We start from the raw sequence: 23,228 nt of genomic DNA, 5'->3' as shown, positions 1-23,228 counted from the left end.
TCAAAACACCACGTGCATGACGTCCAAATAATTCTTAGACCTTTTGTCTCTGTAAATTTGTCAGCGTTTGTAGAATGGAACGACAAGACGTACATTCAAAAAGAAGGTGTCTCAATCGGATCTTCCATAGCCCCATTTCTGAGTGACTAGCTCTTAACCAAATTTGATAAGGCATTGAAAGCGAAGGTTGGAGAGCTATCTGTTGTAAGAACCTTTAGTTGTGTGGACGTATATTTGATAATATTGAACTTTGATTTAGAAATATTTCATTCTAAGGTAATGCAGGTGTTGCAAACCTTTCGTGAATGCCTCTGTCCGCTCGTGTTGACGCACGAGACGCCGGAAAGCGACAGCATCCGCTTTCTTGACCTAAAGATTTCTTTTTCGGAGCATCACACGTGCTGGTATTACGAGTGTCGTTCTCAAAAGCCTGTTCTGCCGTTCACTCTTAGAGAAAAGGTGGTAGTACTTGCTAACTTTTAGGTAGTAATTGTTTGTCACATATGTTACAACCCTGGTAGTAAGCGCAGTTAGTAACGACAAGGGTGGCAACAGTTACTACCTCTGCTGTTACTACCAGCATTTAGTAACTGTTAGTACCCCGGCCGTTACCACCCATGGGTAGTACCTTATAAAGGTTTGAAGAAAAAAAGTAGTAGAGCATACTACATTGTTAATTCATTTTGACATATCATTTTTAGTGCTAATGTTGGTCAATGTCTCATTACTAGACAACCTCGGGTAAGGAAACGTGGTGTGCCATGAATGCGAAGAATACATAGACAAAAGAAGTTCACTGTTTTTTTACGTAAACATGTATTAAGAAGTATGTGGGGTATATATGGCCCCCACTTTGCAAGGGCATGTCTGGCACAAGGAAGCACTTGTGTTTCAGGATGAATTATGACGAATTTAAACCTGTAGCTTCATATTATACTACCCGATTACCTGTGTTTGGTGACACAGCACAAGACTTTTAGTAGGCAATGCTTATAAAAATGATATGTTATATTTATTTATTATAAAAAGTCACAAAAAGGCATTATATACAGTGGCCGAAACAAGGTACCGAACTCATTCTCCGTGCATTTGAATGCATCACATGGCCAATTCATCAGTGTTTAAAAGTTAATAATCGTTTTTGGGGTTTGACGCGCCAGAACGATGATAATATTTGGAGACACGCCACAGTGCAGTAACTGTGACTGTCATCGGGGCTAATTGTGACAGTCTGGTTATTTCGATCTGCCGGTCTTGCTAATATGTGCTGTAATTTACTAAGTTTGTTGTCATTGTCTCTTACAACGCGTGTAGCACTTGCTTATGGTTCGTTAACTTGTAAATCTCCGTTTCGACAATATCAGAATGACGTTTACATATCTCGGTTGCGTAATATAAAACAAAAAGTATTTTCTTGATTTATATATACCTCCTGCGTCATTTTTCCGTTTAATGATAAGACGTCGAGACGATTCATCTCATAAATTATCAGAATCGCATTCACACACTATTTTGGATTAGATAGTCAAAAGCCGGGTAGCAAAGAGGTAGTAATGGGGCAATAAAGGTTGTAACGGCTGCAGTTACTACCTCTTTCATTCCGGTTGCTAACTGTTTACTAATGTAGGTGGTAAACAGGTCGCAAAAAGTTAGTAACAGTTGCAGATAGTAACTGTTTACTAATCTAGCTAGTAAACAGGTAGCAAACGGGTAGTAATGGTCGAAGAAAGGTAGTAAGCGCTGCAGTTACTACCTATTTGCTTGCAGTTGCTGCCTTTTTACTAACTTTTTTAATAGTGTTCTCGTTTGCATATATAGCAAATCAGCAAAGAGAGCCATCGTTCAATCATGTTTCCAAAAGCCTTAGAGAGGTCCTGCCACCACGTCTTGGATGCTAGTCTCCTGGCAGAGTCGAAATGCTGTAGAAAGAGAGGGGTACCCATGCCCTTTGCTCATTTCTGTGGCGGAGGCATGCACAAGAAAAGGAAACGTATGGGCACTGACGGTACAGAGAGGGCACCACAACGGCAAAGCTGGAAAAGATGGTGGTTATTCCGTATATGCACTCTGTGTCACACCGCCTAAAGAAAATAGGACAACGCCTCAACGGGGTCCTCAGTGCCCCTGACAAGTTGTCACAATTGACAAAACGGACCTGCCTCGTGAAGAGAAACGGAAAGCAGTGCATGGCTAGGCGCAGGACGCAGTTTGTCGACTGTGCGCTAAGCGTGGTGTGCAGGACCCCATTGTCTTGCGGTGCATGTTGCGTGGGCCAGACGGGCAGATGCCTAAACGAACGCTTTCGGGAACATACCAATAATCGAGTTGTTTAGCAAGCAACTGAAACACGTTACAGAAAGGCGGCTACACGGAACCGGCAGACGAGTGCGCATGCACAATCATTGTGCGCGCATATGGAAATAGACTGTGTCGCATTTCCGTAACGTGTTTCCGTAGCTTGCTAAAAAGCTGTAGTGTTCGTAAGGGCAAAAATGGCTTCCTGGCGCAACACGTGAGCACGTGTGGGTGCACTTTACTGTTCAAAAAAGACATCAGTTCTCGGTAATATTAAAGAAGAACAAGAGCGTATTATTTATGAGGCTGCTCAGATGGCGGTTGAAAAAACCGCATGTTTAAGCAAACCTTCAGTTGCTCTGTCAGGAAGAGAGCAATGTTTTTCGAAGTGCGAGGGTCGGCGAAGCATGCACATTGATTGTGGATGATATTTCGTATCTTTAATACTGTCACTTTTTCACTGTTTTTCCTGTTCACCCGGCTATACTAACAGCCTCCTTGTCAATAACATTTTAGTTAGAAGTAAGGTCTTGTCCCGTCCTTTTCCTGTCCCCCATGTATATTTTTCGCGCGGTTAAACCTTCAAGACCAGATTTGAATCGACGAGCCTAAAAAGGTCAAGGTGGTGAAGCGTAACTGCTGAACATTTCTTGAACTTCGTCTTGCGGCAATGCAGATTCAGGTTACACGGAGCCAAACGGAGCCGAAAGAACGAAGATTAAACAAATTTCTGTACTACCATCATACCCGTGCTAGCTGAAGCGCCATGCGTTGCAGCTTCCAAATACAGTGTGACAGAGTTCTTTCTAGTGTACCTATAGTAAACTGTAACCCTCTGTTAAGGAAATATATATTGCGAGCGCTGACTATGTACTTCATATTCATCTGCATGACCAATTCATTACAATCATCATCATTGTCTTTGATTTGGGCTGGGTTGCTTTGACTCGTGCGTCGAGATTGAAAATATAACCTGGTTACTGCCGTACTGGACGTCGTCTCATAAGTGGTAGAGGTGCTGGGTATCACCCCCCCCCCCCCCCCTGGCGAAAGAGGGCAGCAAGTTAGAAAGGGCTGGGACGCCGAACATATGGTTTCAGTTTACAGACGTTGGATATCCTGGTGCTGCGGGGACAACAATCAGGAGCCGCGTTGACAGGAGTGACGCGATAGTTTACGTCAAAGGTTCGTTCCAGGACGGTGTTACAGGACCGAGATGTCGGTGAAGGAATTTCTCGCAGAGCCAAGGTGCACAAACATGTGTCCACAAAAGTACTTCGTTGCCTGGGCGGCACAGAAGGACTCGACGCCCCGCATCATTGTCGATCTTTATCTTGTTCTGAATGGTAGCAGTGTTGGCACGGGCAATTTCACGGCAGTGAACGACGCGAGCGGCGAAATCTTCGGGACAGATGAAGATGGAATGGAAGATGTCGACAAAGAGGTGGTGTCCAGAATGAAAGTCGGCGCATGGCCATACAACAGAAAAAAATTAGGTATAATTCGTCGTACGCTGCATGGCATTATTACATGCAAACGTGACGAAAGGAAGTATGGTGTCTCAGTTCTAGGGGCGAAGCTCCTTATAACAGCATTCGTTCGTCTCTCGTAGTCGTAGTAGTAGTCGTAGTGTGCAACGAGTCTTATATTTTGACCTCCAAGGTGGTGCCGGTAAGAGATTTCTTCTGTGCGTTGTTGAACAATAAAAAAATCGCAGCGTGCGCGTTAACTAAAAGCGGAATTCTCCTGTCTCTCATTCCCCCTTAGCAGCCATTGGCATGTACATTGAGCACTATCTGACAAGAAAGGGTTGCTACGTTATACTCGCTGGGCATAACCTCCTTGGTTTTAAAAAGGTTTAGCGAGCGTTGGGCCGCAGTGCCATGAATACAGTGAACTAGTATATACCATAAACTCGAGGTGGCTAAAAGGTGGGAAGTAGACATAAAGCGTAAGCCGCAAGAAAGTGTGCGTGTGCCACCTCTCGGTTATTTCTTGGAATGCCCGCTGGATGGCGGTGCATATGCGGAATATATAATGAAAAGATGCGGGATGGTGATACTTGGAGTGTTTAATAGATGGACGAACGGACACACAGTCAGATGCATGGACAAACGCACGGATGGCAGCACCGACGGATGGACGCATGGATGGACGCAGGGGCGGATGCATGGACGAACGCAGGGACGGACGCACAGATGAACGTGCGGACGCACGAACAGACGCACGCGCGGACGGGCGAATGGACGCACGGACGGTCACACAGACGGACGCATGGACGGATGGAAGCAAGAACGAATGGACGGACGGATGCTTCGCCCCACTCTCCATCATTCACTTCGCGGATATGCTGCCATTTTTTTTGATCCCGTTGAACGTACTTGAAGATCATGTCGGACAGAGTTCGATGAAAACGCTCGGTCAGACCATTAGTTTCTGGGTGATACAGTGATGTGGTCTTGGGGATGGTGTTCAAGGTCTGAAGGACTTCAGCAAGGGCATGCGAAAAAAATGTCTTGTCACGGTCACTAAAGAGCATACGTGGGGCACCATGTTGTAAAATAATGACGCGAAGGACGAAATCGGCGACTTCAGTGGTTGCACCAGACGGAAGAGATATCGCCTCCACGTAGCGATTAAGGTGATCTACGGCAGTGATAATTCAACGGTGACCGGCGGGCGTGAGTGCAAAAGGTCCGATTAAGTCTATGCCCACGAATTCAAAGGAAGTGGATGGGCATTGCAGTGGTGTCAGTGGCCCCGCGGGAAGAGACGTGGTATGTTTTCGGTGCTGGCATGACGCGCAGGAAGTGACGTGCTTGGTGACAGAAGTGGAGAGGCCAGGCCAAAAGCAGCGAGTCTTGAAGCGGTCGTAAGTCTTGTGGAACCCTAAGCACTGTCGCGTCGTCATAAAACGCTTGTAAAGCTTCCAGATGAAGTGAGCGAGAAATGACGGGGACCCATTGGTTATCGAGAGGATGGTAAATTTGCCGACATAATGTTCCATCTTGAAGCTTGAAATGGGCAAGTTGTCGTCTTAGGCGGCTGTTTGGAGCACGTGATAAGCCAGTGAGACGATCGATGATTGTGCTGCAGTAGGTATCGGCATGCTGGAGCGAGGCGAGATCTGTGGACGAAAGAAGGTCCGCCAAGGCAATGAACTCTTTCGAACCAGCAGCCGTCTGCTTGGTCACTATATCTCTATCGTATAACAGAAAAGCCTGGCACATTCTGTCACGGAGAGATGTTTCCCATGCCTAAGGGATCAAAACGCATTCTTAGCGATTCTAAAGAAACGAAGTTACGCCAACATTAGGTTCAAAAAAGGAACACAGGTTTGAGGCGCCCGGAGAGCACGTAAGGCCGCGCATAAAGGTGTTGATTGATTGATTTGTGGGGTTTAACGTCCCAAAACCACCATATGATTATGAGAGACGCCGTAGTGGAGGGCTCCGGAAATTTTAACCACCTGGGGTTCTTTAACGTGCACACAAATCTGAGTACACGGGATAAAGGTGCTGAGTCACTTTTTGCATCAATACCGCAATCTTTCGCCTACAATGCCGTTTTGTGCAAACCCCACCCAAGACTGTACACCACGGAAAACAAGATATAAAAAAATCCCGTGCGTTGCCATAAGCAACCTTCTTCGCACTGCCTCTAAGCTCTTTTGTCAGGTCAAATAGTTGCCTAAGTTCACACTGAAAATGCGGGATATTTTTGAAACTCTTACATCGAATTACACGGCATACCAAACTAATTATCTCTTTCTATATTTTAAATACAAAGCATTTCTTAGCGAACTTCGGCGACTTTGAGCGTATCTATCTATCTATCTATCTATCTATCTATCTATCTATCTATCTATCTATCTATCTATCTATCTATCTATCTATCTATCTATCTATCTATCTATCTATCTATCTATCTATCTATCTATCTATCTATCTATCTATCTATCTATCTATCTATCTATCTATCTATCTATCTATCTATCTATCTATCTATCTATCTATCTATCTATCTATCTATCTATCTAATTTCTGTCTGTCTGTCTGTCTGTCTGTCTGTTCGTCTGTCTGTCTGTCTGTCTAGCCACCGATGACTTTTAGCTCTCCTGGCCGTTTCAATATAGGTATCAATACCAAACTTGGTATGGCATAACATGACGGCATGAAGAACATATTTACCTAGTCATAACATGAAAATAGTGACATGTATGTCATGAATGTCATAATTTGCATGTCATAGTCCTGCAGCTCTTGCGGTGGTGTCGTTCACATGGCATGTTGCAAAACTGGTAAGCTAGGACAGGATTGCATGGCGAACACAAGTGACAGACCCTAACATGAAAATTACGACATGCGTGTCATGTAACAACATGACTATATGCCACGCTCATGATGCACTCGTGGTCATTTCGCTAGCGTCACATATAGCAAATTTTGTATTACGGTACGTGAATGGATGACGAAGGTGCGTGACTGGTGTAAACATGATAATCATGAAATCCATGTCATGTAACAACGTGACTACATGCCACGTTCATGATGCACTGGCGGCCGTGTCGCTAGCTTCACTTATACCAAATTTCGTAGTACGGGACATGAATGGATGACAAAGGTAGATACTGGTGCAAACATGATAAACATGAGATGCGTGTCATGTAACAACATGACTACATGCTACGGTCATGATGCGCTCGTAGCTGTTTCGTTAGCTTCACATGTACCAAACTAGGTATTGCACAACGCCAATGGTAACGAAGATGTGTGACAGGTGCAAACATGATAATCATGAGAGGCGTGTCATGTAAGAACATGACTACATACCACAGTGAAGGTGCCAATACATTTCGACGTGACGAGGTGCGCGTGTTCGCTGGCGTTCATTTCGTCACGTCGCACCAGCGTTGTCACGCCAGCCGCTGGTCCTGCCATATACTCAGTCGCGCGCGGCACTGCGTTGCTTTGACGCATGCGCGTTTCAGCGTGTGCGGCGTCCCTCCGTCGCGAAAAGAGGGAGACGCATGTTGTCTGGGTAATGCATCGGAGCGAAATGCAGCATGTCGCATTTTGCGCCGGTTGCCATCGGGCCGCGCCCATGGACGCTGGTCGCGCTTAGCGCCAGACTGTTGAGTGCTCGCGATTTGCTAACGTAGCGTTGCTGTGGCCAGCGTGCGCCGCGACAACGCTACATTGGAGCACATTTGGCCCTTCGTGATGCACTCGTGGCCGTTTTAATTGGTGTTACGTGACGTCAATAGATTACGAAATATATGACTGTTGCAAACATGATAATCCTGACACGCTTGTCATGTAAGGACATGACAACATACCATATACTGACTTTGGTATCACGTGACATGAATAGATGACGAAGGTAAACGACACATTAAGACATGATAATCATGACACGGAAGTCATGTATGGCATCATTTACCTTCACCTCGTAACATTGTGCTGATTTTAAAGTGACATAACCACATTTCTCATTCGTGCTTCGAATATCGTCGATTCTCACTGTACGTGGGATCTGCCAAATTTTTAAAATAGGAAGTTCAATATACCCGGGTTCAAGTGTGTTTCTTTTTTGGTGATTAATTTTGTTCATTTCCTTTGTAGGATTAGTCGGATATTCACTCTCACAAACCTGTGATACCCACCCTTATCAACGTACCATCGCCGATTTTTATCTTGCTTTCAACTTCTATGAGCTATATTATGCTTTGAACCCCGCACAACCTGTTTTTTTTCATTGCTTCTCATCTCCATGGGGGCTCTTTCGTTTCCGGTAAATACGTGCACCCTGTAACTAGAGAGGGTGCACGTATTTAACTTCACGAGGCCGAGCTTTCAGTAATTCACTGCGCTCTTCACTGCGTTACGATTCTGACCGCCGCCATGGCTAAACGAAACTGCCCGATACTAGTGACTAGATTGCAGTTGTAGGCATAAAATGGGAGGCTGTGGCATCGTACTTGGAGACGCAGGCAGTGTATACCTTCCAGTGCATTGCGTGGGCGAAATAAGCATCTGGTAGGGTGCTATAAAAAGTGCATCGCACACGTGCGCCGTCATAAAGAGAGAAAAGGGAAGAAATCGAAAACAGGGAAAGCCGGCCACAGCTTCAAATCTTTCGGTATTCGAACCTGTGCCTATCTGAACGTACAGAAGGAACGTGTCTCAGTTAGCTGAAAGGTCTCATCATCTCGCGGTGTTCGAGGCTGCGTCTCTTGGGCTGCTCAATGAACTGCCTCCGGATTTAAAATGTCCGCGGTGTGTAAACACACTGTTTTTACTTAGTTAGCTGAGAATTGTACGAAACAGTAGGTTCTGATGTTGTTTCTCAAAATGGTGAATGGTATTCTTTCTGGGTTCTATTGTAGTAGACATACTAAGTTCTCGTACTGCGAAAACATTTCTCATTGCACGGGTGTTTTCGTTTGCCAAAATTATCATATCCATCAATCCGTACATCCGTCCATCCATTCATCTGCCCGTCTGCCCGTCCGTCTAGATAACAAAAGGTTTCTCTCTGAAAAAGATAAAGCCATGTATAGTTTTTAGATATTCCTCTCGACAGTGTATAAAGCTACTCTACAAGCTTTGATGGAATGTTCGAGTTGGTAAGTGTGCGCAGGAGGCGATATCCTTACCGCTGCAGTCCTTTCTACTAATCCCTGATGATGTCCATTTCATCTTTATCCAACTCAGGATGACCGACGGCGTCAAACTGATTTCCGACAAGGGTACGGACCAGGAGGCGCCATGAATGATGCAATGGGCTGCAACCTGGCCAGGTTGGCGCGAAACAAAATCACCGACATGGCTATTACTCCCAGCCCTGGCGAGGACGAACAAGTCATCAATGACCAAGTCAGCGATTCAAGTATGGCCTCGCTACTCTGTAGGCACTTGGAACGCATGTACATGATTACGGGAGCACCTTCCTCTAATGAGAAAAAAACATAGTATAGTGGTAACAATGTAAAAAAAAGAAGGCTCTCCTGTTTACTTATTTTTTATGCACAAGCACAGATAATAGAATTAGAAAACTAGGACTGTGAAAACGAACATATAATTAAGTTTGCAATTCGCTAACAGAAAGAAACGAAAACAACATGATAGGGGACCTGGTGAGATAGCAGATCGAGATTGTAAGCGCGGGCACGCCACGAGGCTCGGTATTATCACCAATGCTAATCAATCTGACGCTATAGTCAAGCTGCTCCCCAAGCTACTTGTATTGACCAGTTGCGGTAAAGATCCAAGTAAAATGCCTCATTAGGAAAATATGGGAATTCGTGATAGGGTTCCCGATGAGCACCAGTTCGGAAAAACTGTATAGTTATGCCTCCGCAGCGCAATTAAGTAGTGTATTGAAGAGCAATGCATAGCACCATATGGGCGCCTCTCTAAGGCTATTGCAGGTAGACCGATTAACGCACAGATATACCCAAGGAGTTGGGTTGGGGAATGACCGCCACTGCAGCTCAATCGGTTGAGCATCGAACGCCTTATTCGAAGGTTGCTGGCTGAGTACTTGATGGTGGCTAATCTATGTTTTCATGTACTTTGGTTTCATGTCGCTTATATGGCATTTACTACATATACTTTCAATTATTACATATACAATTACTACTTTCCTAGCCTTGACTGCCTGTCTTTTCAAATTTGTATTGTGACTAGGAAAGAAAAAAAAAGTCACAGCTTTGCCGCAATGGCGAAGCAATGAACGTGATAGCAACAAATTGGAAGGTCACGCGAAAAATGACAAGCAGATCAAAACATACCCCACATTTCTCACGCACAATTGACACACGAAACGTAATCACATGTACAGATGAACGCGAAGAAGCGTCTCAGCTGTTATTTAACTGTTTCTGAAAAGCGCGACCTTTTCGCAAACGGAGACTGTGTAACGAGTGCAGTTACCATTGTGCGCTCGGTAACTACAACAGAATCGTTTCGGTGAAAGGCGAAGGCGTACGATTGTCGCCACCGCCAGATAAGCGAGCGCACGTGGAGCTCCCCTCTCCGCTGGGCAAAATACGCGTGGGAGATAAGAGCGCGGGCCACAGCGCCATGATGATCTTTCTGGATGAATGTATGGATAGGTGTATTGGGCTGTTCCCTTCAGATCGGGCAGCGGCTCATGCCACCTAGCCATTAAGCTAAGTACTGTCACTATTATGTTGAATGATTGAATTTCACTCGCGCCTTGATTGTAGCCACCCATTAGTTAACCTCCTCCTGGTCATTTCTACGCATTTAAAGAGCATTTTGCCTAGACTGTCCCTAAACACTTATGCTTTTCAAAATTCCGCGCCATCATCTTGGACTATAGGATGGAGCCCTTTACAGAACGTTATCAAATGTCCAGCCGTTTACCCCTTCTCTCCACATGCACTAGATAACGTGTCCGTGCCTTCGTGTTTGGCTCGGTACGTGTTGGTGCGCAGTGCTCTCATTCTGGCCTCGAACAACACAGAAGTACCCCGAGAATTATCCCAGATCTTTTATTTTGCACTTTCCTGCTGGAAAGTTCCGTTGGTCTCCAGTGATAATTTCGTAAGCATTCTAATCTTCCACGCGTTGTTCCCCTCTGTGTCCTTCACCTTCTTCTTAACCGATGTTTCCTTTTGACTTGGTCTTCTGCTGTTGTCTAAATACTTTCTTGACAATTTTCGAGTTCACTTCCTTTAATTAGTATCAACATTCTTCATGTACAAGTAGCTGAAATCTTTCCTAGCCCAACGTTCCTCTTCCATTCTTCTCACTCGCTCCCCCAATTTTATTTTGCTGCTAGCTTTCCTGCACTCGAATGATATCCATCTCATGTCACCCTGTACCCCCTGATTTGGGCTATTCCCGTGTGCTCCCAAACAAGTCTACCTATGCCACGTTGTTTAATTTTCAATCTTGCTTGAACCTCTGGTTTCATGCACATGATCGCATCGCCGAACGTCAAACCCGGGACCATGACACTTTTACAAATCCTTCTGTGTTATAATGTTATACCTATTGTAGTTACACAGTGCGTTATTTTTCATTAGAGCTGCGTTCCTGTTACCCTTAGTCATTAAGTATCTTTCGTGCTCCCTTAGGCACTCAACCCCGTTGTTTATCCATATGCCCAAATATTTGTATTTATCCTCTATTTCTAGCACTACTTTCTGTATCTTGTGCTCACTGCCTTCGTTATCATTGAAAATCATGCTTGCCGATTTTCCCTCACTGAACTTCAAATATAACCTATGTCCCTCATTACTGCAGATGTTCATTAATACCTGCAGATCTTTCTTGTTGTTGGCTAATAACACTGTATCACCTGCATACATCAATGCTGGTAATGACTGTTCAATTTGTTTTCCTTGCTTGGCAAAAGAGAGGCTAAACCCGAGTCGACTACCCTCTAACTTGACTTATGGTCCCTGTTGGTAGAGCATAAATACCAAAAGTGTCAAGGGGCATCCCTGTAAAAACCCTCGTTGTATCTCTATAGGTTCCAATACCTGTTCTTCCCGTTTTGTACCTACCTTGTTAGTTTTATCATATCAATTAGAGGATTAGTTATTCCATCTTTCACATCTAGTGTATCCAGTATTCCCCACAAGTCTTCGTGAATCACGTGATCGTAAGCTCCTTTGATGTTTAGAAACGCCAGCCACAGGGGCCTGTGTTCCTTTTCCCCTATTTCAATACTCAGAATCAATGAAAACAGATTGTCCTCCAATCTCATTTGTTTACGGAACCCCTTTTTGCAGTGCTCCCAGCACCCCCTCATTCTCCACCAATGCTTTTTAATATCTGCATCACCAGCCTGTAAACTAGTGATGTAACTGTTCTAGGACAGTAGTTGTTTATATCAGCTTTCTCTCCCTTTATAGATCGTGCTCATCCTGCTTATTTTCAACCCATGGGGGGCTCAACCATTCGTCATTGCTTTGCGAGTGACATTGAAAAAGAAAAAAAAAATGAGATAAGTGCGGTGCCGTTACTGTCTCCCTCCATGGAGGACACCTCCACAGCACTACGCGGGGGATGGGGAAATAGGAATGAAATGGACATGAGAAAAAAAGTTAAGAGAAGGGTGGAATTGACACCTTCCCCGCCACAAAGCGCGCGCCCGAACCACCGCGAGGAGCCGCAACCGTCCGCAAAAGCAACCGGGAAAGCCGGGGAAATATGTCCGCCGAAGAAGAAGATGATGAGCTGAAGAGGCGCATGACTCGCCTTGGCACGTAACCCAATCGTGAAAAAAAGTCCAGTACAACTCAGAGATGCGAGTCCTGATGGAGTCGATGAGGTAATCCTGCCGTCTAATTCACCGGGAAGATAGCTTCATGCGCAGCGAGAGCCGCAGCGCACAGTTCACGAACCGGAGAATTCGGCGGCAGGAACACAATCACAGCACGGATTGCCACCATAAGTGCATTATTCACTGCGTCCTTCGAATCGACCTCGGAGCCGCGTTATCCTGGGGAGAGAGTGATGACATCCTCGTGCTCACAGGAGCAGGAAGCGCACTGGTAGCAGGGCGAGGGGTGGTTGCCAGCGCCGATCGATCACCACAAGTGACAGCGTCCCGAAAGAAGTGGCGCTTCACGACTGCCACGCTGCTTCGCTTGTCAATGTTGTTTACAGTGGTCCTGGCCTTCTCCATCGCTTGGCGGCGCGTCACGGGGTCATCTGAAGACGGATGATGGTGGCCTTGGGCTGAATCCGCCAGGAAGGGCAGCGCGGCTAGTTAGCTGGATGGGTGCCGCTGCAGTTATTGCAGCGAGGGTGCTCCGCCGGGCATGGTATTTTCGCGTGGCGCCACAACAGTGGAGGCAGCGTTGGTCACGCGAGCAGATCGCCGTGGCATGGCCGAAGCGCGACCTCAGTGGGCGCACTGAAGGGTCCGCGGCAGGCGTGGATGGATTGGTGTGCGCAACTTGAAGAGGAAATCCTCCCGCGGCAGTACCCTGAAAGGTGATGGCGACACACCTGCCACGGCGTGTACACGAGATGACTGGAACGGCCGAAACGATATTGGCCGCGATGTCAGCGGCATCGAAGTTCTCGTCAACTCCGTAGACAAGTCCAACGCAGGTGCTGTCCGTGAGGTGCTCGGACCCAATGTTCAGGGAGCAAATAAGCCAAACACCGAGGAGCTCTGCAGGGTTCGCAGCCGGTCGAACATCCATAGAAACGAGGTTGCATGGAAAATTGACGCGGACGCGTTGGGCGGCGGCGAAGGCGGAAAGAAACGCCGCGATCGAGTAACAAGACACGGCGAGGACGTTTGATTGCTTCCCCACTGGTCTATAGATAATGTTGCCGTCGCGTTTCCTCAAAAATGTGAAGGAGGCAGGGGCGACAGGCTCGGGCGCCACAGTCGTGTTGACTTCGGCGGCCGGGATGAGAGAGGAAGTCGGTGGTGAAGCATGGAGTGGCGATAGTTATAGCGCGAGAACAAAACGACGACACAGAGACAAGAAGTACACGAAGGACGACTTCACTTGGCGCACCCGTCATGTCTCTCATTGCAGGGGACGAGGGAGGAGTGCTATGCTCCCAAGAGGATTTGGAGACGGACGAGCTGTCGGTCTCTGCAGAGTCCACTTGAGAAGGGGTGCCCTCAGTAGAGCTCTCTTGCATGCCCGATGGCGAGGGTTTTGCCATGTCGGGAGGACTTAAGATGGGGCGGGCTGCGGTGACAGCAGCCCCCGATTCAGCAGGTTCATAGTGGGCTTGAATTGCCGGTTCCCCCACTGTGGATGCCGTCTGTGGCCTGTTCTTTTTTTAGCAGCAACGACTTCGAGCTTCAGCCTGTGAAGGGCGGTAGCCTATGTTCTCTGCAGTGCATTTTCTCGATCCACCAGCTTGCGGAGCTAGGATCGGTTGTAGTGGGCAGCCACAGAATGTGGGTCCACGTCCTTAAGGAGATACTCGAGTGTCAGTCTGGTCTCTATGGCTAGCCCTTAAAAGGGCTGCGCGCACCGAGACGCGAAGCGGCGGCATAAAGCAACAAAAATCCCGACGAGAGCGGACATAAGAGACATCCTCTCGCGCTGAAATCTCCGACAGAACTCATTCTTGCTTTTCTCGCTGCCTCTCGTAATGTTTGCTTAGAGTTTAATTAGTTTTTTCATCAGTATAATTGGAATGTTGTCATGGCCTGTTGATGTGCTATTGTAACCCTCCTTTCTACCCTTTCCCTCTCTCGTTGTTCCTGTGAAGCCACTGTGCTAATTGGCCCATCCTAATTCGGCATGGTGCATAAAGCGCTTTCTTGGTGTTTGTATTTTTCAGCCGTATTTGTTCTTATATATTCCGTTGCCTCATCCCCTTCTAGCCTTACCCCTTGAACTGTGAGTGTAAACCTCTGTTCAATGCTCGTCTAATTACACAGATAATTGAGATGGTTCCAAAACTTTGCAGCTGGCTTTCTCTTCTTTTTGTTTACTTCCGCCATCCATAGGGCCCAATTTCTTCTAATATTTTCACTAATCTGATTTGATGATTTTCTTCTGCATTTAAAAAGTTATCCCATTTTCTTTTGACATCATATTCTGGTTAATCCCTCTGTTCAGCATGCCTGTGTTCCCTGGAGGCTTCCTGACGTTTTACTCTGGCTCTCTTAAATTTCTCGTTCAACCAGCTCTTGGGTTTGTCTCCTTTTCCCAGTTGATTTAACTCGTATGTTTGCAAGCTCTAACTCAAACAATTGAGTGAGATGTGTGCACATTCACCCTGTTTTAGTATTCTCGGTGTTTATTTTCTTAATCTCTAGTTGCTGTCTCTATTTCCTTTTCTGAATAAATATTACCATGTGGTTGCTCATAACACCTTCTTCCCATTTTCATTTCTCTTACAAAACTCAGCTTGATACGTTTGTGATCACTACCTAAGCTTCTGGACCTATATTCATTTGTTTTCATCACCCTTAGCCGATCATACATCCTATGTGACATCATTGCGTACTCTATCGTCGGCTTCGGCCTACCTACCCGCCATGTTATCTGCCCTTTCCCCATCTCGGTACTGTTGCAAATGATTAAACTATGCTTTTCACACATATTCATTATTATTATGCTGGTTGGGCCAGTATGTCTATCTAAATCTTCGATGTGTGCATACGTATGTCCTGAAATAGATACCTCGCACTCTTCTCCTAGCTCATCAAGGTTATTTGCTATGCACTGCACAATTTATTGGTTTTCCTCCCTGGATTTCACCCCGGTCCACATGTATAGAAGACCAAGGAGCGTCATATGCCCTGCGACTTTCCTTTTTAGCCATAAATGTTCCCTGCACTCCTCCTTAACGTTTTGTGAGTCTGTAGTTTTATGAATGAATACCTCAATACCACCCCACTTTCTGCTGTCTTCTGTTCTAATATTGCAATATTTTCATGCGTAGTCTGGATTTCTAGGTGGTTGTTCTATGTCCGTAAGATGTGTTTCTGCTAACCCATATAACACCAGCCTCTCCTTCCTTAGCTGTTCTTTTAGCTCTCCCCACTTTTACCTACTCCTGCCACCCTGCATGTTAATATAGGTACCTCTACATCTGACTTTGCTACGCCCTCGTGCCTACGTCGATTTGTCCCGCGGACTCTTAACGTGTCTTAGATATTGGTGCAAATTTGCAATCGTATCTGTCTATACCACCTGTCAAAAAGACCCCATGGTTGTTTTTCTCGTTACTAGCTATCCTGCACCACAAAGGGCCCGCGTGGCCCCCGAAAAAGCCACAGCGCGTCCTTCAAATCGCCAACCCACCTCATTACCTAGCCTCCTGTCGATGTGAATTCTGTCTCGTTGAAAACCATCCCACCTATGCACCTCTCTGTTTATTTCCACTAGCGCAAATCTTTTCTCTCGACCAATCTGCCATATCTCTTTGTTTGCGTGGGCAACCGATTTTCGCAGGTTGCCTCATGCACCGGTACCTCCGGTATCGTCCATATCACTACCTGTACCTGAGGGGAAACGACGTGCATGTCATCGACCACTTTCACTAGTGTGCTCGCTAGTCCTGCCAGTTCTTGTTTTAAGATATCATTTATACCACCCACAATTATCACGAGGTTTCGTCCATTAGATTGAGTTGTGAGTTTCGCGCTCGCTTGCCTCATGACTATTTCCAGCTTATGTCCTGGGAACCTCACTACTGAAACCTTCTTGTCGCCTTTGACATTTTGTTTAATTGCTTTTGCGCATAGATTTAAATTCGATTTCCCGGCAATTATCACATGCTGTGACTTTTTGCTAAAGTTACCCACACCTGAGGGTATTAGCGCCTTTGACACCGGCTGCTTTGTGCCCTCCCACTCCTACCACTGCTTCACTCAAGCTAGGTTTTGTAACCATTGAACCAGTGGAACCTGTTTTTCCGAACTTGTTTTCCCTTTCTTCTCCACCGTTCTAGGTGCCGGTGCCCAACCGTTCTCTCTATCAGCCGCTTCTTTGTTCGCCTTCTCTAGTGCCTCTTCGGCTGACCTAAGCCTTTCTTCCACAGCGCTTGATTTTTCTCGCTCTGCCACCAATGCAGTCTCCAGCTCGACGATTCTGAGCAGCAGTTCACTCTGTGCAAACATCATTTTCCGCATTTTTTCCTCGAGCTTACATTGCCTATACTTGGCGTTAGCCTCTTCTGCATTCGCATCGACACTGGCCTCCATTTTCGAACCCACCCCGCATCCAAAACATTTATCAGTATTTTAATCATGTCCTTTGGACACTAATTGTCCTGCTGAATTGTCCTATTCAATAATTACAAAATGCGGCTTACGACAAACCGTGCTCTAAGCAAGAAAAGTCTAAGCTCTACTACAAAAATTTACGTGTTTGGTGTACGTGCACTCCCAACACGGGGTGGCAGATAAAAGAAGAACAGTCACACTCAAATAGCTAAATACCAGCTGACCAACCCTCCAAAAGTCATACAATTTAATAAATGCTTTAAAATTTACGCTGCTGCCTTATGAATTGTAACAAAAACATGAAAAACACTTATCTGTACAGTCCATCGGGAGCCCTCGCAGAACACGTCCAATCTCCGGGAAACCAACTTGCCAACTGAGAGGGCACCAAGGAGCGACGCACGCTCATTGCACCCTCTCGCTGGCAATTCTGAAAACACGAAAGTAGTTCCCCCGCAATGCCCATCGCCAGCGGTAAGTGGTAGATAATAATAGCTTGCTGTTTGAACGTTCAAAGAGGTGTTCCTTCGTGTCTCAGCGACTAACACCTCGCACTGGCAATGCAGAGGTTGGACGTTCGATTGCGTATGCAGGAGTATTTTTTCTGGATTATATATATATATATATATATATATATATATATATATATATGACGCTATGATGAATAGCAGACGTGGCCTGGCTCATACGCCATGTTTATTCTGTTCTCACTTCTTCCTTCTCGGCTTCTACCATGCCTTCATACCTCACATGATTCCCCCTCCCCCCGAAAGAATGCGCGAGTTACAATCAACAAAACAACAAAAAGTATAAAGTGAAGAATGTCAAAATGCGCAGTAGTTCGATTTCAGGGGGGAGTTTTTAACTCGCACAAAAGTTTCACAGTACGGGGCAGCAGTCCGGTCATATCTAGGGTAGCTCTGGTGGACGAGGCTGGCTGTTGTGCCCTGGATAGCATAACCCTGCCCTGCACATCTCCACTGATGATGACACGACTTGAGGTCTTGTGAAGAACGAACAAGGCTTGAAATCTGTGTAGCATTGGATTGACGGATGTCTTTGGCATCGGATCCAGCGCCGTCGTGGCAATAGATGCTTTCCTTCTAGTCGGCGCGCGTGAGAACCGAGGATGATGGGACGATGTCTTTTTTTCTCCGTTGTATACGTAGTAGCTTCATGTCTCTTTCGTAACTTTCTGTGGCGTTCTCTCAGTTTGTTGGATCGCAGACATGGCTTTGAGAACTGGTGCAGAAAATTTTGTCGACGTTGTTTTCTGCGAAGATGGCTTAGACATCGACTTTGTCTTTGCTTCTTTAATTGATGTTGTCTCTGATGACCTTTCAGCCACAAGTGTACTCGTGAGGAGGTTTCACTTGATCGTTGTTCTTGTTCAGGTAGCCGTTGCAGTTCTTGGAGTTCGTGGAGTTGTCTTTGTTGAAATTGCTCGTCTTGTTGTGAAAGTTTGTCAGATGGGCCTCTTTCAGCAACATGAGTCTGCTTTTTTTAGATGGTGATGTGATCAGTAGATTGTCGGTAGTCGACACTGTACTGCTAGGCTTGTCTTGCGATGAAAGCAGCGTGACAGGCTGATGAGAAAGCTCCCAAGATGGTTGTGAGTCATCCTTGATTGTAAATGCTTCTATCAGTTGACAATGCGCCGGCGTTGGTGGATTCGAAATTCCTGCAGTGCTTCGACTCACATGTGTGTTATCACTTGACGATAAGAGCACAACAGACATGGCTTCAGGTGGTTCTGATGGCGTATGTTTTTCTTTTGCAGCGTAGTTAGGCTGACAATGTCTGTCGAACGACCCTGGTCCGGAACGTCAGGGTAGGGGCTGTTATTGCGAGTATTCACTAGCTCGTCATGCGTAAATTCTGTCGCACGCTCGAAACCGTCTGGGCCTTGTGTGCGACACGAAGCATCAAGGGATTCAGGTGGTTCAGTAAAATGTGAAGTGTTGTGGTGCAGTGAACACGTTGAAAATGCCGATTTCATTGTTCTTGGGAAAGCCGGCTTTAGGTTTAGTCTTTTGCCGAAATGGTCTAAATTCCTTTCGGTATACGGAGGCTTTACCTTTTCTGTTGCGACGTGCAAGTTACCAGTTGGTGTTCGAATGCGTGACGTTTTTTCGGAAGAGTCATATGATGGTACAATGGTGGTATATTTTCTCTGAGGTCTCGTTTGGAAAATAGGCTTACTGCGGGAAGACTTCGCGGAACTCTGATGGGCGAGTTGAAAAGCTTTCCACTGATGAAATATGGACTGATCTTCATCGTATTCCTTGAAATGACTGATCATTTATTCTTTGATCTTTTTTCAAGACTCATCATTCTCGAAGATGTGGGTAAGGTAAAACTTGAATGCCTCACCTGAGATGTAGTCAGTGAAGTTTATGATCATCTCCCGTTCCGACCAGGATGCAGCGGCGGCGTGGAGCTCGAAAAGGTTGAACCAGTCCTGTACGGGTCCGTCGTCCGCTGATCCGGTGTACTTGGGGATGTCAAGGTCGTCTGATGGTGCTGTCATGATGCTGGTCTTGGTGTAGTGAAGGGATGTACTTTCGTGGTCCACGTTCGGTCACTGCGTCTCGCTGAGGTCTTCGATGATGATGGCCGGGCGATGAAGTGGGTGCGAGGTCTTTATCCTGTCGACTTGTGTGACGCTATGATGAATAGCAGACGTGGCCTGGCTCATACGCCATGTTTATTCTGTTCTCACTTCTTCCTTCTCGGCTTCTACCATGCCTTCATACCTCACACACACACACACACACACACACACACACACACACACACACACACACACACACACACACACACACACACACACACACACACACACACACACACACACACACACACACACACACACACACACACACACACACACACACACACACACACACACACACACACACACACACACACACACACACACACACACACACACACACACACACACACACACACACACACACACACACACACACACACACACACACACACACACACACACACACACACACACACACACACACACACACACACACACACACACACACACACACACACACACACACACACACACACACACACACACACACACACACACACATACATACATACATACATACATACATACATACATACATACATACATACATACATACATACATACATACATACATACATACATACATACATACACACACACACACATACATACATACACACATACATACATACATACATACATACATACATACATACATACATACATACATACATACATACATACATACATACATACATACATACATACATAGATAGATAGATAGATAGATAGATAGATACATAGATAGATAGATACATAGATAGATAGATACATAGATAGATAGATACATAGATAGATAGATACATACATAGATAGATAGATACATACATAGATAGATAGATACATACATAGATAGATAGATACATACATAGATAGATAGATACATACATAGATAGATAGATAGATATATATATATATATATATATATATATATATATATTTATATACGGCGAATGTCGCGGACGCCGGTGGCAAAATCCAGCCGAAAATCCCCATATAATTGTTATTGCAATGATAAGCCCTTAAAATTTCCTGTATTTCTTTCCCTCATGAAAGAGTGTCATACTCCGAAAGCTAGAAAGAACTCTAGCGTACCCTAGTGTCCATTCGAATCATCTTAAGCGGTGTCCTAGTCACCATGGTAATGATGGGAAATACAGGCCTTGAATCAGCTTTGGGTGGATTTGACTTGAGACACAGGCGCTTGTTGGACAAGGTTCAAACAAAATGATACGAAGTTATCTTTAATTAAATTTTTTGTCATTCTTTCGTATGTAGAACTTATTGAAGAAAGTGTGGGTGACCTTGAAATTGAAGCGTGGTGAAATTAAACAACCATGGTATGTATTCATGTGCAATTGTATTCCAGATGTGGCATTAGCAGATCACGAATGTGCGACAGTAAATACGAACATGTAACTTAACCTACTATGGTGGCGCAGGGGTCCCAGCGCTAGACTGCCGACCTGAAGGTCGCGGGATCGAATACCGGCCGCGACGGCTGCATTTCGGATTGAGTCGAAAGTGACCGAGGACTGTGTACTTAGATTCAGGCACACGTTAAAGAACCCCACGTGGTCAAAGTTTTGGTTGCCCTTCACTATGGCGTCCGTCGTAATGATGTGTTGGTTTTGGGCATTAAACCCCAACAATTATCATTAGTATTAAACATGCACTTTAAGCTATTGGAAGTAAGCGTGCTCCATTGATATAAATGAAGACACCGAGCAAATAAATGAACAAATAAACAAAAAGTAACAGCTTTGCTGCAAAGGCGAAGCAATAAGTGCAATAGCAACAAATTGGAAGGCCATGCGAAGAATAACAAGCAGATCGAAACATGCCCCGAGTTTCTTACGCACAAACGACGCGTGAAACGCAATCACAGGTACAGATGAACACGAATAGACGCTTTTCCGCTGCTAGTTTTCTAACGAAAACTAGATGACGCCACTGCACCGAAGCACCATGGCCTGCTCCTCGGCGAGGCAGCCGCGTTGTGGCGGACGTTGCCCTGCAGCCTACCGCGAGAAACCGTTGGCGCAGTCTATGCGTGTGCGGGCCAGCGTAGGAAAAAAATACGTCTCGTTATATAAGTGCACTTTTATTTGAAGATGAAGAGGAAAAAGAACACGCTTCTTTCTGTCTCTTGAATAAGAGACACGGCTAAGCGTCTATTCGTTAGCAGTTTGCCTAGCCCGGTGCTGGGCTGGGTGACGGTGTGAGAGTATGTGAAACACCTGCGCTCACCGCACTGTCTACCATGTTGGGCAAGCTACACAACCCTATAACCGCTGCACCCTCTTTGCTGGCCTTCAACCCGGGTGGAGGCGAATCGGCCGGCCATCGGCGACGGTGAAAAGAAGATGGTCATTAGATGACGTGTTGAAACGTAGCAGCGCTTGTTAGACGCTGCGGAAAATGGTTTAAAACTTGTGAAGAACGGTACAAAATCTGCAAAACGTGCATATACGCTGAATACCTAGCGGTGTCTTAAGAAGCTTTCTCTGTGGCTATGTATACCAGTGTGCATGTTGCCAAGTGCAGTTCGTGACTGTGGGAGGAATGGTTGCACAAAATGAGTTTCACCGAAAGGTGAAGTGATGAATGTGATAGCGACAAATTGATATGTGAGCTTTAACGTCCCAAAGCCACCATATGATTAGGAAAGACACCGCATTTGAAGGCTCCGGAAATTTTGACCACCTTGGGTTCCTTAACGTACACCCAAATCTGAGCACACTGGCCTACAGGATTTTCGCCAGCATAAAAAATGCAGCCACCGCATTGCGACAAATTTCAATGTTATACGAATTGAGGCTGCCAGATAACTCATTCTGATCCGATCTCACGTAATTCCACAAAACGCCGGTGTAAGAGAACACGACCGCTCCAGGTGCACTCTTGGCACCATTTTTTTTAGTGTTGACAACGCAACCCGTAGAAGCTCACTCCCGCTGTGGGGCCTCAAGGCGCTCGGTGATTATTGCCGCGAGAGCCCCCCCCCCTCCCCCTCTTGTTCAGTCACAAGATAAGCGCGCTCGCAGTCGACCGCGGCCTGGAAGGGCGATGTTTGCGCAGCAAAAAGAGGGGGGCTAGCGCATCCTCCCCAGCATATACATACGTATACATATACATGAAGGTTCGTGGTGTGGTGGTGACGGCAAAAAAAAAAAAAGAAGCAGCTGAGACTGTCCGTATAATTGCTATCGAAATAAAAACTAAACCTATCATTCACTGCAAAGGCAGGCGCGTCTGTCCGTACGTAGAATGATCGCAAGAATAACGTTACTTGTATACGTGACGCCTACAGCTCCGCAGTGAAACTTATTCAGCGGAGCAGAATGACACACCCACTGGCCCTCACTGTCATTTTGTAGCCAGTATGAGCACGTCTTGGTTAATCGATGCATTTCGAAGAAAAAAAGGAGAAATTATGCAGTTTCCTGCACTGACACGGGGGAATCACAACATCGGCGCTAAGTGACGTGTACACGACAGGGAAAACGACCTGCAAAGCCGCAACTTCGCCGCATGCCAGAGCTATCGGCCACTTTGAACAATAGAGACACACTATGAGTCATTTGTGCTGGATCCCAGAATCCATGCTAGGGAACAT

The 23,228-nt window shown here is 45.9% G+C and overlaps 1 protein-coding gene across 2 annotated transcripts in view; it reads left to right on the top strand.

The window, feature by feature from the left end:
• LOC119161682 (uncharacterized) overlaps positions 1-23,228 on the top strand; it is a 207,592-nt gene that overhangs the window by 66,926 nt on the left and 117,438 nt on the right. For both annotated transcript variants that reach the window (XM_037414229.2, XM_075880630.1), the window contains exon 2: positions 9,012-9,186. In XM_037414229.2, coding sequence (XP_037270126.2) covers positions 9,066-9,186 — 121 coding nt within the window. In that variant the 5' untranslated portion in view covers positions 9,012-9,065. The remainder of the gene's footprint in view (positions 1-9,011; positions 9,187-23,228) is intronic.

The sequence above is a fragment of the Rhipicephalus microplus genome, chromosome X (genome assembly GCF_043290135.1).
Source record: "Rhipicephalus microplus isolate Deutch F79 chromosome X, USDA_Rmic, whole genome shotgun sequence".
Taxonomy (NCBI): Eukaryota; Metazoa; Arthropoda; class Arachnida; order Ixodida; family Ixodidae; genus Rhipicephalus; species Rhipicephalus microplus.
The sequence above is the reverse complement of the archived record's forward strand: the minus strand, read 5'-3'. Positions and strand labels throughout refer to the sequence as shown.